The sequence below is a fragment of the Diorhabda carinulata genome, chromosome 1, assembly GCF_026250575.1.
Source record: "Diorhabda carinulata isolate Delta chromosome 1, icDioCari1.1, whole genome shotgun sequence".
Taxonomy (NCBI): Eukaryota; Metazoa; Arthropoda; class Insecta; order Coleoptera; family Chrysomelidae; genus Diorhabda; species Diorhabda carinulata.
In genome coordinates, this window is record NC_079460.1 from 24,441,218 (window position 1) to 24,458,436 (window position 17,219).

Genomic DNA, 17,219 nt, shown 5'->3' on the forward strand with positions numbered 1-17,219 from the left:
AAACCACGTTGTCCTCTAGGTAAAATCTTGATATCGTTCTCGGAATGTTATGGAAGATTTCAAAGAATGTGTGACGTAGTGTCCTTCTCTATTACACAGAATCTGCACGCCTGACAGTACGAGATTTCACTCAGAAAAACCACGTTGTCCGCTAGGTAAAATCTTGATATCGTTCTTGGAATGTTATGGAAGATTTCAAAGAATGTGTGACGTAGTGTCCTTCTCTATTACACAGAATCTGCACGCCTGACAGTCAGATAATTCACCCAGCAGAACCACGTTGTCCGCTAGGTGAAATCTTGATATCGTTTTCGGAATGTTATGGAAGATTTCAAAGAATGTGTGACGTAGTGTCCTTCTCTATTACACAGAATCTGCACGCCTGACAGTCAGATAATTCACCCAGCAGAACCACGTTGTCCGCTAGGTGAAATCTTGATATCGTTTTCGGAATGTTATGGAAGATTTCAAAGAATGTGTGACGTAGTGTCCTTCTCTATTACACAGAATCTGCACGCCTGAGAGTAAGATATTTCACCCGGCAGAACCACTTTGTCTGCTAGGTGAAGTCTTGATATCGTTCTCGGAATGTTATGGAAAATTTCAAAGAATGTGTGACGCAGTGTTCTTCTCTATTACACAGAATCTGCACGCCCGACAGTACGAGATTTCACTCAGAAAAACCACGTTGTCCGCTAGATGGAATCTTGATATCGTTCTCAGAATGTTATGGAAGATGGAAATGTCGCCTTGACTCCCCTCAATTTAGCTGCAGTATTTTTGCCGCCCAGCTTGAGGGGTCGTTCGAAACTATATATCCAGTGATATCATTATTAAATAAAAGATTCATGGTGGAGGTTGCAGTTCAGTTGCGTGGTCACCAGAATTTGTCTCCAAAATTATAAACATTGGAAATTTTCAATTCGTGAAAGCCAAGATTGACTTAAGGATATGTAAATATTATAGTTCGAGGAATTCAGGTCTGGCCGTTCATTCAATAGGACCTCTTGTAATTATCTTCTTGGAAATACAGCGTGTACAAGTGCTTTATATAGTTAATACTAAACTTATTCAGATGTACTTCCAACGACAGCCTATTATTTTTGTACCCAAAAACATTTTCAAATATTTTTTGTTACTTCCAATCAAGATTCACCCAGCAGAACCACGTTGTCCGCTAGGTGAAATCTTGATATCGTTTTCGGAATGTTATGGAAGATTTCAAAGAATGTGTGACGTAGTGTTCTTCTCTATTACACAGAATCTGCACGCCTGACAGTCAGATAATTCACCCAGCAGAACCACGTTGTCCGCTAGGTGTAATCCTAATATTTTTCTCGGAATGTTATGGAAGATTTCAAAGAATGTGTGACGTAGTGTCCTTCTCTATTACACAGAATCTGCACGCCTGACAGTACGAGATTTCACTCAGAATAACCACGTTGTCCGCTAGATAAAATCTTGATATCGTTCTCGGAATGTTATGGAAGATTTCAAAGAATGTGTGACGTAGTGTCCTTCTCTATTACACAGAATCTGCACGCCTGACAGTACGAGATTTCACTCAGAAAAACCACGTTGTCCTCTAGGTAAAATCTTGATATCGTTCTCGGAATGTTATGGAAGATTTCAAAGAATGTGTGACGTAGTGTCCTTCTCTATTACACAGAATCTGCACGCCTGACAGTACGAGATTTCACTCAGAAAAACCACGTTGTCCGCTAGGTAAAATCTTGATATCGTTCTTGGAATGTTATGGAAGATTTCAAAGAATGTGTGACGTAGTGTCCTTCTCTATTACACAGAATCTGCACGCCTGACAGTCAGATAATTCACCCAGCAGAACCACGTTGTCCGCTAGGTGAAATCTTGATATCGTTTTCGGAATGTTATGGAAGATTTCAAAGAATGTGTGACGTAGTGTCCTTCTCTATTACACAGAATCTGCACGCCTGACAGTACGAGATTTCACTCAGAAGAACCACGTTGTCCGCTAGATGGAATCTTGATATCGTTCTCGGAATGTTATGGAAGATTTCAAAGAATGTGTGACGTAGTGTCCTCTATTACACAGAATCAGCACGCCTGAGAGTCAGATATTTCACCCGGCAGAACCACTTTGTCTGCTAGGTGAAGTCTTGATATCGTTCTCGGAATGTTATGGAAAATTTCAAAGAATGTGTGACGCAGTGTTCTTCTCTATTACACAGAATCTGCACGCCCGACAGTACGAGATTTCACTCAGAAAAACCACGTTGTCCGCTAGATGGAATCTTGATATCGTTCTCAGAATGTTATGGAAGATGGAAATGTCGCCTTGACTCCCCTCAATTTAGCTGCAGTATTTTTGCCGCCCAGCTTGAGGGGTCGTTCGAAACTATATATCCAGTGATATCATTATTAAATAAAAGATTCATGGTGGAGGTTGCAGTTCAGTTGCGTGGTCACCAGAATTTGTCTCCAAAATTATAAACATTGGAAATTTTCAATTCGTGAAAGCCAAGATTGACTTAAGGATATGTAAATATTATAGTTCGAGGAATTCAGGTCTGGCCGTTCATTCAATAGGACCTCTTGTAATTATCTTCTTGGAAATACAGCGTGTACAAGTGCTTTATATAGTTAATACTAAACTTATTCAGATGTACTTCCAACGACAGCCTATTATTTTTGTACCCAAAAACATTTTCAAATATTTTTTGTTACTTCCAATCAAGATTCACCCAGCAGAACCACGTTGTCCGCTAGGTGAAATCTTGATATCGTTTTCGGAATGTTATGGAAGATTTCAAAGAATGTGTGACGTAGTGTTCTTCTCTATTACACAGAATCTGCACGCCTGACAGTCAGATAATTCACCCAGCAGAACCACGTTGTCCGCTAGGTGTAATCCTAATATTTTTCTCGGAATGTTATGGAAGATTTCAAAGAATGTGTGACGTAGTGTCCTTCTCTATTACACAGAATCTGCACGCCTGACAGTACGAGATTTCACTCAGAATAACCACGTTGTCCGCTAGGTAAAATCTTGATATCGTTCTCGGAATGTTATGGAAGATTTCAAAGAATGTGTGACGTAGTGTCCTTCTCTATTACACAGAATCAGCACGCCTGAGAGTCAGATATTTCACCCGGCAGAACCACTTTGTCTGCTAGGTGAAGTCTTGATATCGTTCTCGGAATGTTATGGAAAATTTCAAAGAATGTGTGACGCAGTGTTCTTCTCTATTACACAGAATCTGCACGCCCGACAGTACGAGATTTCACTCAGAAAAACCACGTTATCCGCTAGATGGAATCTTGATATCGTTCTCAGAATGTTATGGAAGATGGAAATGTGTCCTTGACTCCCCTCAATTTAGCTGCAGTATTTTTGCCGCCCAGCTTGAGGGGTCGTTCGAAACTATATATCCAGTGATATCATTATTAAATAAAAGATTCATGGTGGAGGTTGCAGTTCAGTTGCGTGGTCACCAGAATTTGTCTCCAAAATTATAAACATTGGAAATTTTCAATTCGTGAAAGCCAAGATTGACTTAAGGATATGTAAATATTATAGTTCGAGGAGATCAGGTCTGGCCGTTCATTCAATAGGACCTCTTGTAATTATCTTCTTGGAAATACAGCGTGTACAAGTGCTTTATATAGTTAATACTAAACTTATTCAGATGTACTTCCAGCGACAGCCTATTATTTTTGTACCCAAAAACATTTTCAAATATTTTTTGTTACTTCCAATCAAGATTCACCCAACAGAACCACGTTGTCCGCTAGGTGAAATCTTGATATCGTTCTTGGAATGTTGCGAAAGATTTCAAAGAATGTGTGACCTAGTGTCCTTCTCATTACCCAGAATCTGCACGCCTGACAGTACGAGATTTCACTCAGAAGAACCACATTGTCCGCTAGATGGAATATTGATATCGTTCTCGGAATGTTATGGAAGATTTCAAAGAATGTGTGACGTAGTGTCCTTCTCTATTACACAGAATCTGCACGCCTGACAGTAAGATATTTAACCCAGCAGAACCACTTTGTCCGCTAGGTGAAATCTTGATATCGTTCTCGGAATGTTGCGAAAGATTTCAAAGAATGTGTGACGTGGTGTTTTTCACTATTACACAGAATCTGCACGCCTGACAGTACGAGATTTCACTCAGAAGAACCACGTTGTCCGCTAGGTAAAAACTTGATATCGTTCTCGGAATGTTATGGAAGATTTCAAAGAATGTGTGACGTAGTGTCCTTCTCTATTACACAGAATCTGCACGCCCGACAGTATGATATATAACCCAGCAGAACCACTTTGTCCGCTAGGTGAAATCTTGATATCGTTCTTGGAATGTTATGGAAGATTTCAAAGAATGTGTGACGTAGTGTCCTTCTCTATTACACAGAATCTGCACGCCTGACAGTCAGATATTTCACCCAGCAGAACCACTTTGTCCGCTAGGTGAAATCTTGATATCGTTCTCGGAATGTTATGGAAGATTTCAAAGAATGTGTGACGCAGTGTTCTTCTCTATTACACAGATTCTGCACCCCCGACAGTATGATATATAACCCAGCAGAACCACTTTGTCCGCTAGGTGAAATCTTGATATCGTTCTTGGAATGTTATGGAAGATTTCAAAGAATGTGTGACGTAGTGTCCTTCTCTATTACACAGAATCTGTACGCCTGACAGTCAGATATTTCACCCAGCAGAACCACTTTGTCTGCTAGGTGAAATCTTGATATCGTTCTCGGAATGTTGCGAAAGATTTCAAAGAATATGTGACGTGGTGTTTTTCACTATTACACAGAATCTGCACGCCTGACAGTAAGATATCTCACCCAGCAGAACCACTTTGTCCGCTAGGTGAAATCTTGATATCGTTCTCGGAATGTTATGGAATATTTCAAAGAATGTGTGACGTAGTGTCCTTCTCTATTACACAGAATCTGCACGCCTGACAGTACGAGATTTCACTCAGAAAAACCACGTTGTCCGCTAGGTAAAATCTTGATATCGTTCTCGGAATGTTATGGAAGATTTCAAAGAATGTGTGACGTAGTGTCCTTCTCTATTACACAGAATCTGCAAGCCTGACAGTACGAGATTTCACTCAGAAAAACCACGTTGTCCGCTAGGTAAAATCTTGATATCGTTCTCGGAATGTTATGGAAGATTTCAAAGAATGTGTGACGTAGTGTCCTTCTCTATTACACAGAATCTGCACGCCTGACAGTACGAGATTTCACTCAGAAAAACCACGTTGTCCGCTAGGTAAAATCTTGATATCGTTCTTGGAATGTTATGGAAGATTTCAAAGAATATGTGACGTAGTGTCCTTCTCATTACCCAGAATCTGCACGCCTGACAGTACGAGATTTCACTCAGAAGAACCACATTGTCCGCTAGATGGAATATTGATATCGTTCTCGGAATGTTATGGAAAATTTCAAAGAATGTGTGACGTAGTGTCCTTCTCTATTACACAGAATCTGCATGCCTGACAGTAAGATATTTCACCCAGCAGAACCACTTTGTCCGCTAGTTGGAATCTTGGTATCGTTCTCAGAATGTTATGGAAGATGGAACTGTCGCCTTGACTCCCCTCAATTTAGCTGCAGTATTTTTGCCGCCTAGCTTGAGGGGTCGTTCGAAACTATATATCCAGTGATATCATTATTAAATAAAAGATTCATGGTGGAGGTTGCAGTTCAGTTGCGTGGTCACCAGAATTTGTCTCCAAAATTATTCATTCAATAGGACCTCTTGTAATTATCTTCTTGGAAATACAGCGTGTACAAGTGCTTTATATAGTAACTTATTCAGATGTACTTCCAACGACAGCCTATTATTTTTGTACCCAAAAACATTTTCAAATATTTTTTGTTACTTCCAACAAAGATTCTCCCAGCATACCCACATTGTCCGCTAGGTGTAATCCTCATCTTTTTCTCGGAGTGTTACAGAAAAGGTTTCAAAGAATGTGTATTGCAGCGTCCTTCTCTATTACATTATTCCCCTCAATTGAGATGCGGTATTTTTGCCTCCCAGTTCGAGGGGTTGTGCGGAACCATATCCAGTGATATGATTATTAAATGAGAAATTCGTGATGGAGAGCGTAGTTTAGTTGGTTAATCACTAGGATTAGTCTCCAAAACGTCATAAACACTGGAAATTTCCAACACCGTGTATTTGCACCATGTGCTAATTGTAATAATACTGATATTACAAGACACTTGACAGGAGCAGACATACAAGGTGCTAATCAGATTTTTATGTTCAATATTGAAAGAAGATTTTTCAAGGCAAGGGGCTCAGAGCGATATAAGCTTTTTGACTGCAGTAGTTAATGGAGCAGTGCGCACTGTAGTTCAATATATAGCCAAAAAATGAATTTTTTTAAAAACACTCAAAAAAATCGAGTACTATTTTTCTTGGTTGGTTTCAATACAGTATATATATATATATATATATATATATATATATATATATATATATATATATATATATATATTGACAAATAATCATGTAATTATTCTTAAATAACTAATAAAATTGAATAAAAATAAGTTTTTACATGAACATAGGGTTGATTATCTATCACAATTTTAAAAAATTAGCACTATAAAATAAAAAAAAACAGCCTTGTAGGAAACATAATTAGTTGAATATGTTGATGAAAATGTATTAAACATTAGTTAAAAAAATAAATTTTTTGTTGTATCAACGTATTCATTTTGTTCTATAACATGACAACACTGATTTCAATTAAATTCAGTCAGGGGATGAAATTCAAAATTTCTAACAAAAAATTGCAGTATCTACTCTTTTTTTAATAAATAAATATTCTACTTAAAATTGAAAATTAAATTAAAGAAAAGCACCGAAATTAATCTACATATTATAGAGATCAAAAATAAAAAATTAGTTTAGAACCATTTTACAAACATTTTGATTGGACAATTATTTTACCACTTTCTTCATACTCTTGCTTGGAGACCCAAAGTTGTTGGAACGATCCGAGCGAGCTAAGAATAGAGCCCCCAGTCCAAGCGCCGAATCTGCGTTCTGAGGCTCCTGGAGCACTGATTATTTTCAAACGCATACTCTAAAAATAATAAAAAAAAACCTTATTTCCCAATTAGTTCTATAAAATATCAGTTCTTCAAAATCAGAAAGAAGATGATACTCAAAATAATATAAACCTACTTACGACTCTTTTATGATTATTTTCATTCATCAGATATTACCCAGATTACCATTATCTTTCATTTCCCAACGAAGTAATACCGCTATTGAGAAAACATTGCACCATTGGATTTTTCATACCCAAAACCCCCGTTTTCTATATTTTCATTGCCATTGTACAAAAAAAATTTTACCAAAGGCTAACCTATGAAAAAATTTTAATAATAAAAAAATTAAAATTAGTTCTATCCCCCAACACCTCCATAAAACACGCTCTACTTTTTTCTAGCCCCTAGTTCCAAATATATACAAAAAATTTTTAAAAAATTAACTCATGAGGATTTAATCAGCAATAATATACCATGTATGACTATTGATATTCTCCCAAATTAAATAGTCTTAAACGATCAAGGCAAACATAATCATAGAGAATTATGAATATATCATAGAGATTTTAAAAAAATTTCGACTTGAAGTAATGTTAAAAAATTCGAAAAGGTCAAAAAAATGGACAAAAAAGTTGATTTGTAAAATAAACGTCATTTTGTGATTTTTTTTTGGCTATTTTTAGTGATAGAAAGTTTTTCCAAACATAATTTTGTAGGGCTTTTCAAGAGCTACAAGACTATGAGAACTAGATTCCTTGATATCTCTTAATTTTTAAATATATATCGCCAAATATTCAATATATGCAAAATATATACACAGAAAAATTTTAATTATAAAAAAACTACAATTTATTATTGCGTAATTTTTTTCGTATCTCCAGTATTTTTGGAGATATTTTGAAATAAACGGTGAAAAATACGAAATTGCAAAAAAATACTTAGCTCTTCAAACTCCAATTTGACTAAAATTACGAATTTTCAAATGTTGTCAAATTTTATGAGTGTATTGATAAGACATAAAAAAAGAATCACAGAAGGGTGATGGTCTATTTTTATAATGGGGTTGTTTTTACTGTTTTTATCGTAGAAAAAAGTTGAAACCGATCTAATATTGATCATAAGTCACTCAATTTTCATACTAGACATTTTTTATTTTAAAGCTCTAATTATATACTTTAAGAAAGATTCTATGAATTTTTCTTGGAAAATGCAAAGTTTTCCCGTTATTTGGATAAGAATTTTTCAAATTATAGATTCAACCAAAAACCCTAACCATTAACAGTATCTCGGTTCCTGTTGGTCGAAGAAAAATTATAAAAAAGTATTTTGTTTATTTCTCTAAAAGCTATAATTATGCTGCTCACAGTTTATATGATAAAAAGCAAATTTTTTGAGTCATCACTTCCTCCATAGATTCCTGTAGTCAGAATGTTAAAGGAGAGGCAACCACCTCAAGGTTTTAGCGTACAGTGGCATGACATAGAAAATGACCCTACATCTGTGAAATTTCAAGTAAATTCAAGCAGGAAGAAAAAATTTCGAGCCCAAATACATCATTTCCTGAACAATATCTTTCAAAAAGCTAATCAGGCACCTTGGATTGAGCTATTAAGCATCACTAGAAAAACTGTAAGGATTGTACAAGTATTTGAACCTCATGCCGAACATTCACCGATTATATTGTTAACAGTTTCATCTCCTCCATGCACCAGTGCCATTTCGGATCATCCGTGATGATTATAGTATGGAGATGGTGTGTCCGATCAAAAATTGGAGCAATTAGTAAGAGAGGCAGAAGCCAGTTGTTTCCATTTATCTCTTGCAAATTTTGTCTTGTAAGCAGCGGTGATGGATGCCTCCAAGGCCATTCAGTCACTGATATAGACACTGGTGATTGGACTATCACCTGTATCTAGACTTTGTTCAAACCCAGTCCTTATAAATGCAATTATAATGGATACTATAAATCAAATTATCAATTTCAGTACAATTATGATTGAAGTATATATTTATTTTTGTGTTGATCTCAATTGAATCGAATAGAATGTTAAAACTTTTTATTTTTATGGCAATTATAAGATAATTCAAGTATCCTGTTATATTATTCTTTTATGTTTAATTCTATTTCAGAATAATAAATGGATTGATTGTAAAAGTATATACATACAGGAGGTGTTTTAGCTGCTAAGTCTCTGTTGAGTCTCTCTGTGAAACCTTGAAGACTGGAATTTCCACCTGTGACTACAACGCTTCCATACATTGCCTAAAAAAGAAAAAAGTTTCATTTCTCTTAGAATATTTCATGTGGCATAATATTGAAAACTTTTGCTTTAAATGAAACAATACTTTTTGTAAAAATTAAGAAATAAATAAAATTTGGTAATTGTTTTACCGGTCTAATGTCGATATCACACATTCCAACACTTGTAGTTACTAAAGAACCAACTCCTAGTATTGGTTGAATCCCTGCTTTAGCGCCAGTTGTAGGGTTAAAAAGTGGTTCTGGTATCTTAAAACGTTCAACGCCAAAATCTCTATGATATCCATTGGGAAATTCATAATGATTTGCAGGCATAGTTTTTACAATTTCTTCATCGTATGACACATCCGAAACTTGCAGAACTGAAGCTTGGAAATCTTGCATTACTTCCTACCACATTTAAAAAAATTTATACTTGCGTATATACAAATTGGCCCACTGTGAACTTTTGACTTTAAGTACATTTTTTTTAAATTATTCATCAAATCAAATAAAAAAATATGCTATTAAAAGAGAATTTAATATGCTTAAATATGAGTATAAATTTATGAAAACTTATTTCGACTTCCTATGTTTATCATAATGAAATTAATGCATCAAACAAATTAAGCTTTAACTTCAAACTTAATAAATCAAGTCATCATGAACAGTCGTAAATTGCCTTCTGCCTGCTCCAAGCCGCATATGGACGGATTCAGTCTCGTATGTATGTATGGAAGTTGGGGTATCATATACACTGATACACTCTTCGAACCGTTGCACAGGTTATATCCAATTGTCTAGCAATAGCTCACTGACAAAGTCCATAACTTGGGCGGCTTTTTATGCTGTAGTATGCATTAAACTAACACTAACTTAAACGATATTGAGATAATTAAAAACGAATAATATACAATAATTTTAATATTTGACAAATGTTTTTATTTTCGTTACAATCATCACATAAATATGTTTCATTTGTTTACCGTTGTGATTTGATAAATAATTAAAAAAATATATAGTTACAGTCAAAAGTTTACAGTGGGCCCATTTCTAAGCAATTTTATGTTCATATCAAGGACTGAGTGAATATGTATATAAAAAACTATTTGTACGGGATCCAAACTCTTTTTTTGATATAGAACAGATATTTTAAGAATATATAATAGATTTTAATGATAATTTATTTAAAATAATATTAATGTCTTAATGGTTTCGGTCATTTTAATTTTTGGCGGATACACCTCAAGTAATTTTTTTATTCACAAAATTAACAGAATTTGCTTGAATAATAACATCAAATAATTCTCAAACTTCTAGAAATCTTCAAAATAATTATGACCATCTGCAAAATTGTGTAACTAGTTTCCAAGGATTTAATATGACTCAGGCTAACTGTTAATTTTATGACCTGTCACTCGTTGAAATAATGGAAAACTAGAAGAAACCTTTTAAAAATATTTCACAGAAAGTGTTCCATTTAAATATATACACTTTTATTCGGCTCTACAGCTGTAAATATCTTAATAAATAGTCAAAACATATGTAGTAAGTACACAGATAAAATTGTTGAGACATACCTTAATCATGAAATTAAACCAAGATTCTGTTAACTTAGTAGGTATTATTCTTTTTTTCCATATGGGTGGCTCCTCGGGCTTGGTAAGTTCTTTAGATGCAACCATACTTGGAGGTATAATTTCAATACCTCTTTCTGTCAAATGTTGTCTACACTGGATGCTTAAATAGTCACCACCAACTGGTGATTTCACTACTGCTTGTGTCAAAACATATCTATAGAACAATAATATGTATTGTGAATTTATTTATTGAAACTAGCTAATTTGATCCTACCCGTCATGTACTGGTACTGCTGAAGTGTGAGTTGCACCACTATCAACTACTAAACATGTAGGTCTGCCATTTGCGAAAGCAGCCAAGCTGGCATTTTTAGCTAAGTATACTGCCGGGACTCCATATTTTTCAAACATCAATTCAGCCATCTCCTCCCTTTTAGGAGGAGTAATCCAAGGAGGTTCAGTCAATAATATAGGATGATCTTTTGGCACTGCCCTTAGTGCTTGGTTATAGATATAATCCAAAAAATTTTCAAACATATCCCAATTTTCAACCATACCTTCTTTCAAGAAAGAAACCAGTTCCATTTCTTGGAAATGAATGAAAGAATTAAATTTCATATTGTGCCCACTTTAACATCGATATATTTATAACACTGACTTAAAAAAGTTTTTCTTTATAAAAATTACTCACAATTTGTTCTATATATTAAATCAGTAATAAATCTATAGAAGAATTCACAAATTTATAGTTTTTTTTTATTTTTTAAAAAATACTTCAATTTATTGTTTCTATAGAACACTTTAGCCGTGGTTTATATATCAAGAATATGATTGAAAATATTAATAAATCCAACTTGAATAAACAATATACGTAAATAATTTTATGGTAAAACGATCATATTACATAAAATAATTATTCATTTGGTTAATATTGTTGAAGTTACCTGGCCTCCAAACATGTATTCCCAATAGACCAATATTGTATCGTGTTTGTGTAACATCATCTTCTGAATCTAACCACACTCCAATAGTTGATGGAATATCAACTTTAGGACTATCTTCTCCTGCATAACCCGCCCTCACAGTGTTATGTCCAATATCAAAAACCAAAGCTCCAACTTCATCTAAAATGATAGGTTAAAACAATCATACAATTACTACTTCAAATTTGATTGTTACCTCCTCCGTATACAGCTCCACTCATATTGTGTTTGTCCGATTTTTATTAGGTTTTTTGGACACCTATAAGTTTTGTATATAAATCAGAAATTGGAAAAAACTGGTAATTTGTAGAAAAATTGCCGGTTGAGTTAATGTCAACAAAACAAATATGGCCCTTTTCTTATTTGCATCGATTCGCCCAACAGCGTTGTCTAATATTATAAATAATAACTTTTATTATTCCATTTGGAATAGGATTTAAAAAAATTGTTTACTTATTAGCAATTACTAATTTTTTTAAGTTGTTTCTTAATAAAAAACGGAAAAAAATCATGTTTTTGCCAAAAAATGAGACGATGGGTTTTATAGTTATTTCGGCAACACTGTATTCTAGTATTGTAGCATGAAGGCGGTAAAATGAAATTCTTAAAAATGTATACAAAATTCAAATATTTAATTAATTCGTGTTGAAGTTTTTTATTATTATAGTTATTTATTTATATAATTGATTGTTTAAGGTTTATTGTGAAAGAATGAGAGGTTTTGAAGAAGTTAGTAGTTGAAAACGACCAAAAAGAGCATACTTAAATTGTTTGTTTTTTTTTCAGAATAATTGTCGTTTATGTAAAAACGTATTTTGTTGTAAAGGATGTCGAGAAAAACATGAAACAAAACGCCATAATGTGTTTCCAGCTTGTGAGATCTGTATAACCGGTAAAATAATCATTTCTTCAGCGTCTCAAATCGTTATTGAACATATAAAATTAGTGCATTGGCCATTACATTGTTTGTTTTGCAAAAGATTATTCGGATCAGTTGAGGAATTATTTCAACATATCAAGTGCCCTCTTACTAACGGTGTAACAAAAAATGAAGAATTTAGTCCCTATACTCCTTCCAGTACAACAAACTACAGTTATAATTATATGAAGGGAAAAATGGATTTGGGAACTAGGTCTAACGTAGCTGCAAGCACTCCCATGCAACAGGTACATGGTAATAATGCGTTCAAAAAAATTTCAGAAGTTATCATAACTCCAGTGGATTCTTCAGAAAATATAAACGAGGCTAGTTCTTTAAAGAGGAGAGTTACTTTTTGTGAAACACCCATAACTGAAAGCTTATTTAGCAGGAAATCAAAAAACCAGTCGTCTATTACCGGTAGGTTCACTTTTTTTGTAATATTTGAACTATTCTTATATTTTAATAATGGCGAAATTGTTTACAGGAATTAAAATGTGTAAATATATGTTATGTTTTTGATAGGAAATGTGTTAATATTTAATAACTAAGATTTATTTAGGTAATTTATTACAATTTTACATTATTGGATACCTTTTTTCAAATACACATAATTTTTTTTACTCGAAATAGTAAATATTCCAATTTTATATCATTATTTTTAGACAGCCACTATACGGTGGGACAATTTTTCACTCCATCCGCAACATCAGGTAAACATTTCTCATTATTATTTATAACACAGTAATTCAACTACATACGATCACAATCAGTTAATAAACAAAAATTTATCATTTAGAAAGGTATTATATAAACTCCATTTGATGCTAAATTGAAGCAAATGGCTTCTAATTTATTTCAAATACACCATTTTACCATTCAAATTTATGATTGTCACAAATCAATCTGTACCATTTGAAATAATTATTTGGTCACCATAATAGCACAAAGTATCATTTTTAACAAACATTCTAGCTACAAACTGAATCAAATTTATGAACAGCCTCTTTATTCCCCTGATATAGCTGTAACACACACACACACACACACACACACACACACACACACACACACACACACACACACACACACACATACACACACACACACACACACACACACACACACACACACACACACACACACGTGCGCGTGAGAAGTCCCGTACCTCTAAGCATCTACCCCCGGATAAATTAGCGAATGGATGCATAGAACATTCCACTAGCCCCTGTCATTTCGAAAGATCCTCATCCTCATTCGCGTCACAGTTTCGCGCCTAGACTTCTCTTTCTCCCCAAGTTCTATGGGAGATTCTGGGTAGTCTTATATTGTTGTTAAGCCTGTTGGCTTCTTATTCTGGATGTCTTACTGTGTGTGTTTTCCCTACCTCGGGTAAACCCTTTCCAACCTTCTTTGGCAAGAAAAGATCTAATCCGAGTGGTCGTGATGGCTCCGAGTTTGAATAAATGATACATATTTTGTATCATTATAATAATATAATAAATATCAAAATATTTATTGGCGAAATTTTCAATATTATTAACATTTCAAATAGCACTGAAAAAAAAACGTTTTTTCAGGATCAAGTACATTCTATTCAGCAATGGGTACACCTATAGAAAAAATTATTGAAGAGGATGAAGAAGATAATATAGTACCGCATATTATATTAACGGACGATGCAAGAAATCCCGAAGAAACTCAATTAAGAAGCGTTGTGATTCAAGAAAAAATGGTTTGGATCAACGCCATTAACGTATCTTCAGCAAAATTAATTAAAAATAAAGAAAATGAAACCTCCATCGAGTTAAACGTTTCTGAGAACCAGTTTTTCACTCCAATGGTACCCAAAAAGAAAATAAACATTGTAGCGCCTTCTATTATACAAAACAATGACCAATCTTGTTTTCGATTTGACGGACCGGTACAGACCTCCTCAACACCAAATAACTCAAAAATTCCAGCACCTAATGTTAGAGACGTTTTTAAAAGCCAACCGAGTACTTCCAAATCAGATTTTGACAACTGGAATTCTGAGGAAAGCACAAAAGAAATAACTTCTAGTATTAATAGCACTGAAAATTCCTTGCAACAAAATCTGTGGTCTTCAGTTACAAAGCTAGTCAAAAATGTATTTCAAGGCTTTTCTGCAAGTCTCTCAGAGAACAAACGTGCAAATTTAATTTCACAGCCCTTAAAAAGGTATTGCTCTGACCAGGACTTAGAGGGATTTCCAATAGCAAAACGATATAAAGTAGCAGATGTACAATGTAGACGGACAATAAGAGATATGACACCTATCAATAAATATATGCAGTCTTACAGATCTTCTAGGTCTAAGGAATTTAGAATTAGGATAGGAAATAATTTAAGTTTCAAGACTTTTGTTGATAAAGCAACACAAACAGATGACTATATTTTTACTGATTGACTGTTTTCATGAATTTATTTTTTAAAGTGATTTGTATAGACTCAAATTCAATATAATAACCAATTTAAAAATTAACAAGAACCAACTGTTTTTACCTATTGATATAATTAAAGAAATATAAAATATACCTACCTGTTGATATTAAATTAATTGATAATCATAAATCCTAAATATTTATGGTGTTCAAGTGTTAAATGCTTTATTTTCTATCAATACATTTCTACCTATGTTAAATCCTCTGTTATTAAGTATAAATATGAAGTTTCAAAGATAGAAATGACACCATTTATTAAGTGTTCACATTTTATCAAATATATTTATCCTGTTTGTCATAGTTATAAATATAATATATTGAAATTATTACCTATATATTTTTCAATAAATATCTATAAAGATGTCTTTTATTGTATGATAACAAATCGCCCACCATGTGTTCATTGTAGATGTTAACATCCATTAAATTCTATAGACAGTTCAATATAGCAGGATTTGTAAAAAACAAGAAATAAAACTAAATACCATCCATTTCTTCATCAACACAAATTTGTATTAGAGGAAGGTGAAATGGTTATATTGTACATTACAAGCCATTACATAATATACAAAATCTTGGATTTGGATATAATTGATTAGAAATTTTTTGTCTCACCCTTAAGGAGAGGCAACCAATCATACATAACACTAAGTTTAGAAATGGTTGTCCAATTACACGGGAAAAAGTATTTATAGTTCACGGTATCGCTCGGTAGACAGCGACTAAATCGGTAATTCGTAGAATAAGTGAAAGTAATGAGGTTTAATGAAAAAAAATAGTATTTCATTGCAGATAAGACAGCTAAAACAAAAGCAATTGCGTCCTCTGCGCCAGAATGTCCGAACCATATATTAAATTCCAAACTAATCTCACTGTATAGTTAAGTAGAGAGGGAAGTTTGTGTCTTGTCGGGCAGATGGCGATGAGTGAATAAAAGAAGAAAATTGAATTTTCACGAAAACCGTTACTCAAACTCAAAAACTGATGTGATTTTCTGGATCTCCATAAGAAAATACATATAACCACGTGTTTTTTCTATACTTTCGAAGTATGCCCTTTTTTTCGAATTTTCAAAGGTTAACCCCTTTGTTATAAAAATGACAAAAAAAAAATGCTTTGTCTCCGATTTCGCTCGAATTTTGCACAGGAGGGTATATTGATATAAGGATCTCAGAGAAGCTATCAGTTTCTCCGAAAAAAAAATCACGAAGTCAGGGAAAGTGGAGAAGAGTCATGAAAATTGGAGACAATTTTTTTTTGTCATTTTTATAACAAAGGGAACCTTTGGAAATTTGAAAAAATGGCATACTTCCAAAGTATGGGAAAAACAAGTGGTTACATGTATTTTCTCATGGAGATTCCGAAATCCACATCAGTTTTCGAATTTGAACAACGGTTTTCTTGAAAATTTAATTTTCTCCTCTTCATTCACCTACCGTCATCTGCCTGACAAGACACAAACTTTCCTCTTTACTCTACTATACATTTTGATAAAAAGGACGCACGTGTTTTTGTAGCGCCTGTCGTATCCGCAACCAATTATACGAGTCCCTTAGATGAAATGAAATTAATTTTTTCGAAATGCAACCTCCATACTTTCACTTATTCTATACTTTTACGATTAACTCGCCGTCTACCGAGCGATGCCGGAAACTATAAATAGTCTAACCCGTGTAATTCCACAACCAGTTCTAAATATAGTGTTCTGTACAAATGGTTGCCTCTCCTTAAGGGTGAAAATAAATCCAGATTTGATATTTTTAAAAACAGCTATATATTTTTTCCTCTTTTCCTATTTTCATGTTTTTTTTTTCGGAGAATTTGATAGCTTTTCTGGGATCCTCATACCAAAATACCCCCCCGTGCCAAATTCGAGCAAAATCGGAGACAAAAGATTTTTTTAAGTCATTTTATAACAAAGGAGTTAGGAAATTTGAAAAAATGACATACTTCGAAAGTAAG

The 17,219-nt window shown here is 33.9% G+C and overlaps 2 protein-coding genes across 3 annotated transcripts; one reads left to right on the forward strand and one right to left on the reverse strand.

The window, feature by feature from the left end:
* Positions 1-6,577: 6,577 nt before the first annotated feature.
* On the reverse strand, positions 6,578-12,225 carry LOC130896327 (actin-like protein 6B). Of its 2 annotated transcripts, XR_009059562.1 has the most exons (8): positions 12,070-12,225; positions 11,835-12,014; positions 11,165-11,477; positions 10,891-11,104; positions 9,464-9,721; positions 9,239-9,334; positions 7,209-7,388; positions 6,973-7,103 (listed from the first exon to the last, which is right to left on the reverse strand). XR_009059562.1 is itself a non-coding variant. In XM_057804339.1 (7 exons), exons 1-7 carry the CDS (start codon positions 12,092-12,094, stop codon positions 6,936-6,938), a joined length of 1,254 nt encoding a protein of 417 aa, XP_057660322.1. In that variant the 5' UTR covers positions 12,095-12,225; the 3' UTR covers positions 6,578-6,935. The 2 variants fall into 2 exon arrangements, 1 of the variants encoding a protein (XP_057660322.1); XM_057804339.1 differs by lacking the exon at positions 7,209-7,388 and having other exon boundaries at positions 6,578-7,103.
* A 191-nt stretch (positions 12,226-12,416) lies between these two features.
* On the forward strand, positions 12,417-15,622 carry LOC130896318 (uncharacterized). The gene is made up of 4 exons (XM_057804327.1): positions 12,417-12,602; positions 12,660-13,212; positions 13,458-13,505; positions 14,373-15,622. Exons 1-4 carry the CDS (start codon positions 12,585-12,587, stop codon positions 15,221-15,223), a joined length of 1,470 nt encoding a protein of 489 aa, XP_057660310.1. The 5' UTR covers positions 12,417-12,584; the 3' UTR covers positions 15,224-15,622.
* The last annotated feature ends 1,597 nt before the right edge of the window (positions 15,623-17,219 follow it).

Bases quoted from the DNA above. Each gene is read 5' to 3' on its own strand.
- LOC130896318 (XM_057804327.1), top strand. The intron at 13,213-13,457 runs GTAGGTTCACTT...CATTATTTTTAG, and splicing joins AAACCAGTCGTCTATTACCG to ACAGCCACTATACGGTGGGA. The intron at 13,506-14,372 runs GTAAACATTTCT...ACGTTTTTTCAG, and splicing joins CACTCCATCCGCAACATCAG to GATCAAGTACATTCTATTCA.
- LOC130896327 (XM_057804339.1), bottom strand. From the start codon at position 12,094: ATGAGTGGAGCTGTATACGGAGGAG. The intron at 11,105-11,164 runs GTAGGATCAAAT...ATTGTTCTATAG, and splicing joins GCAGTACCAGTACATGACGG to ATATGTTTTGACACAAGCAG. The intron at 9,335-9,463 runs GTAAAACAATTA...TTTCTTTTTTAG, and splicing joins GTGATATCGACATTAGACCG to GCAATGTATGGAAGCGTTGT.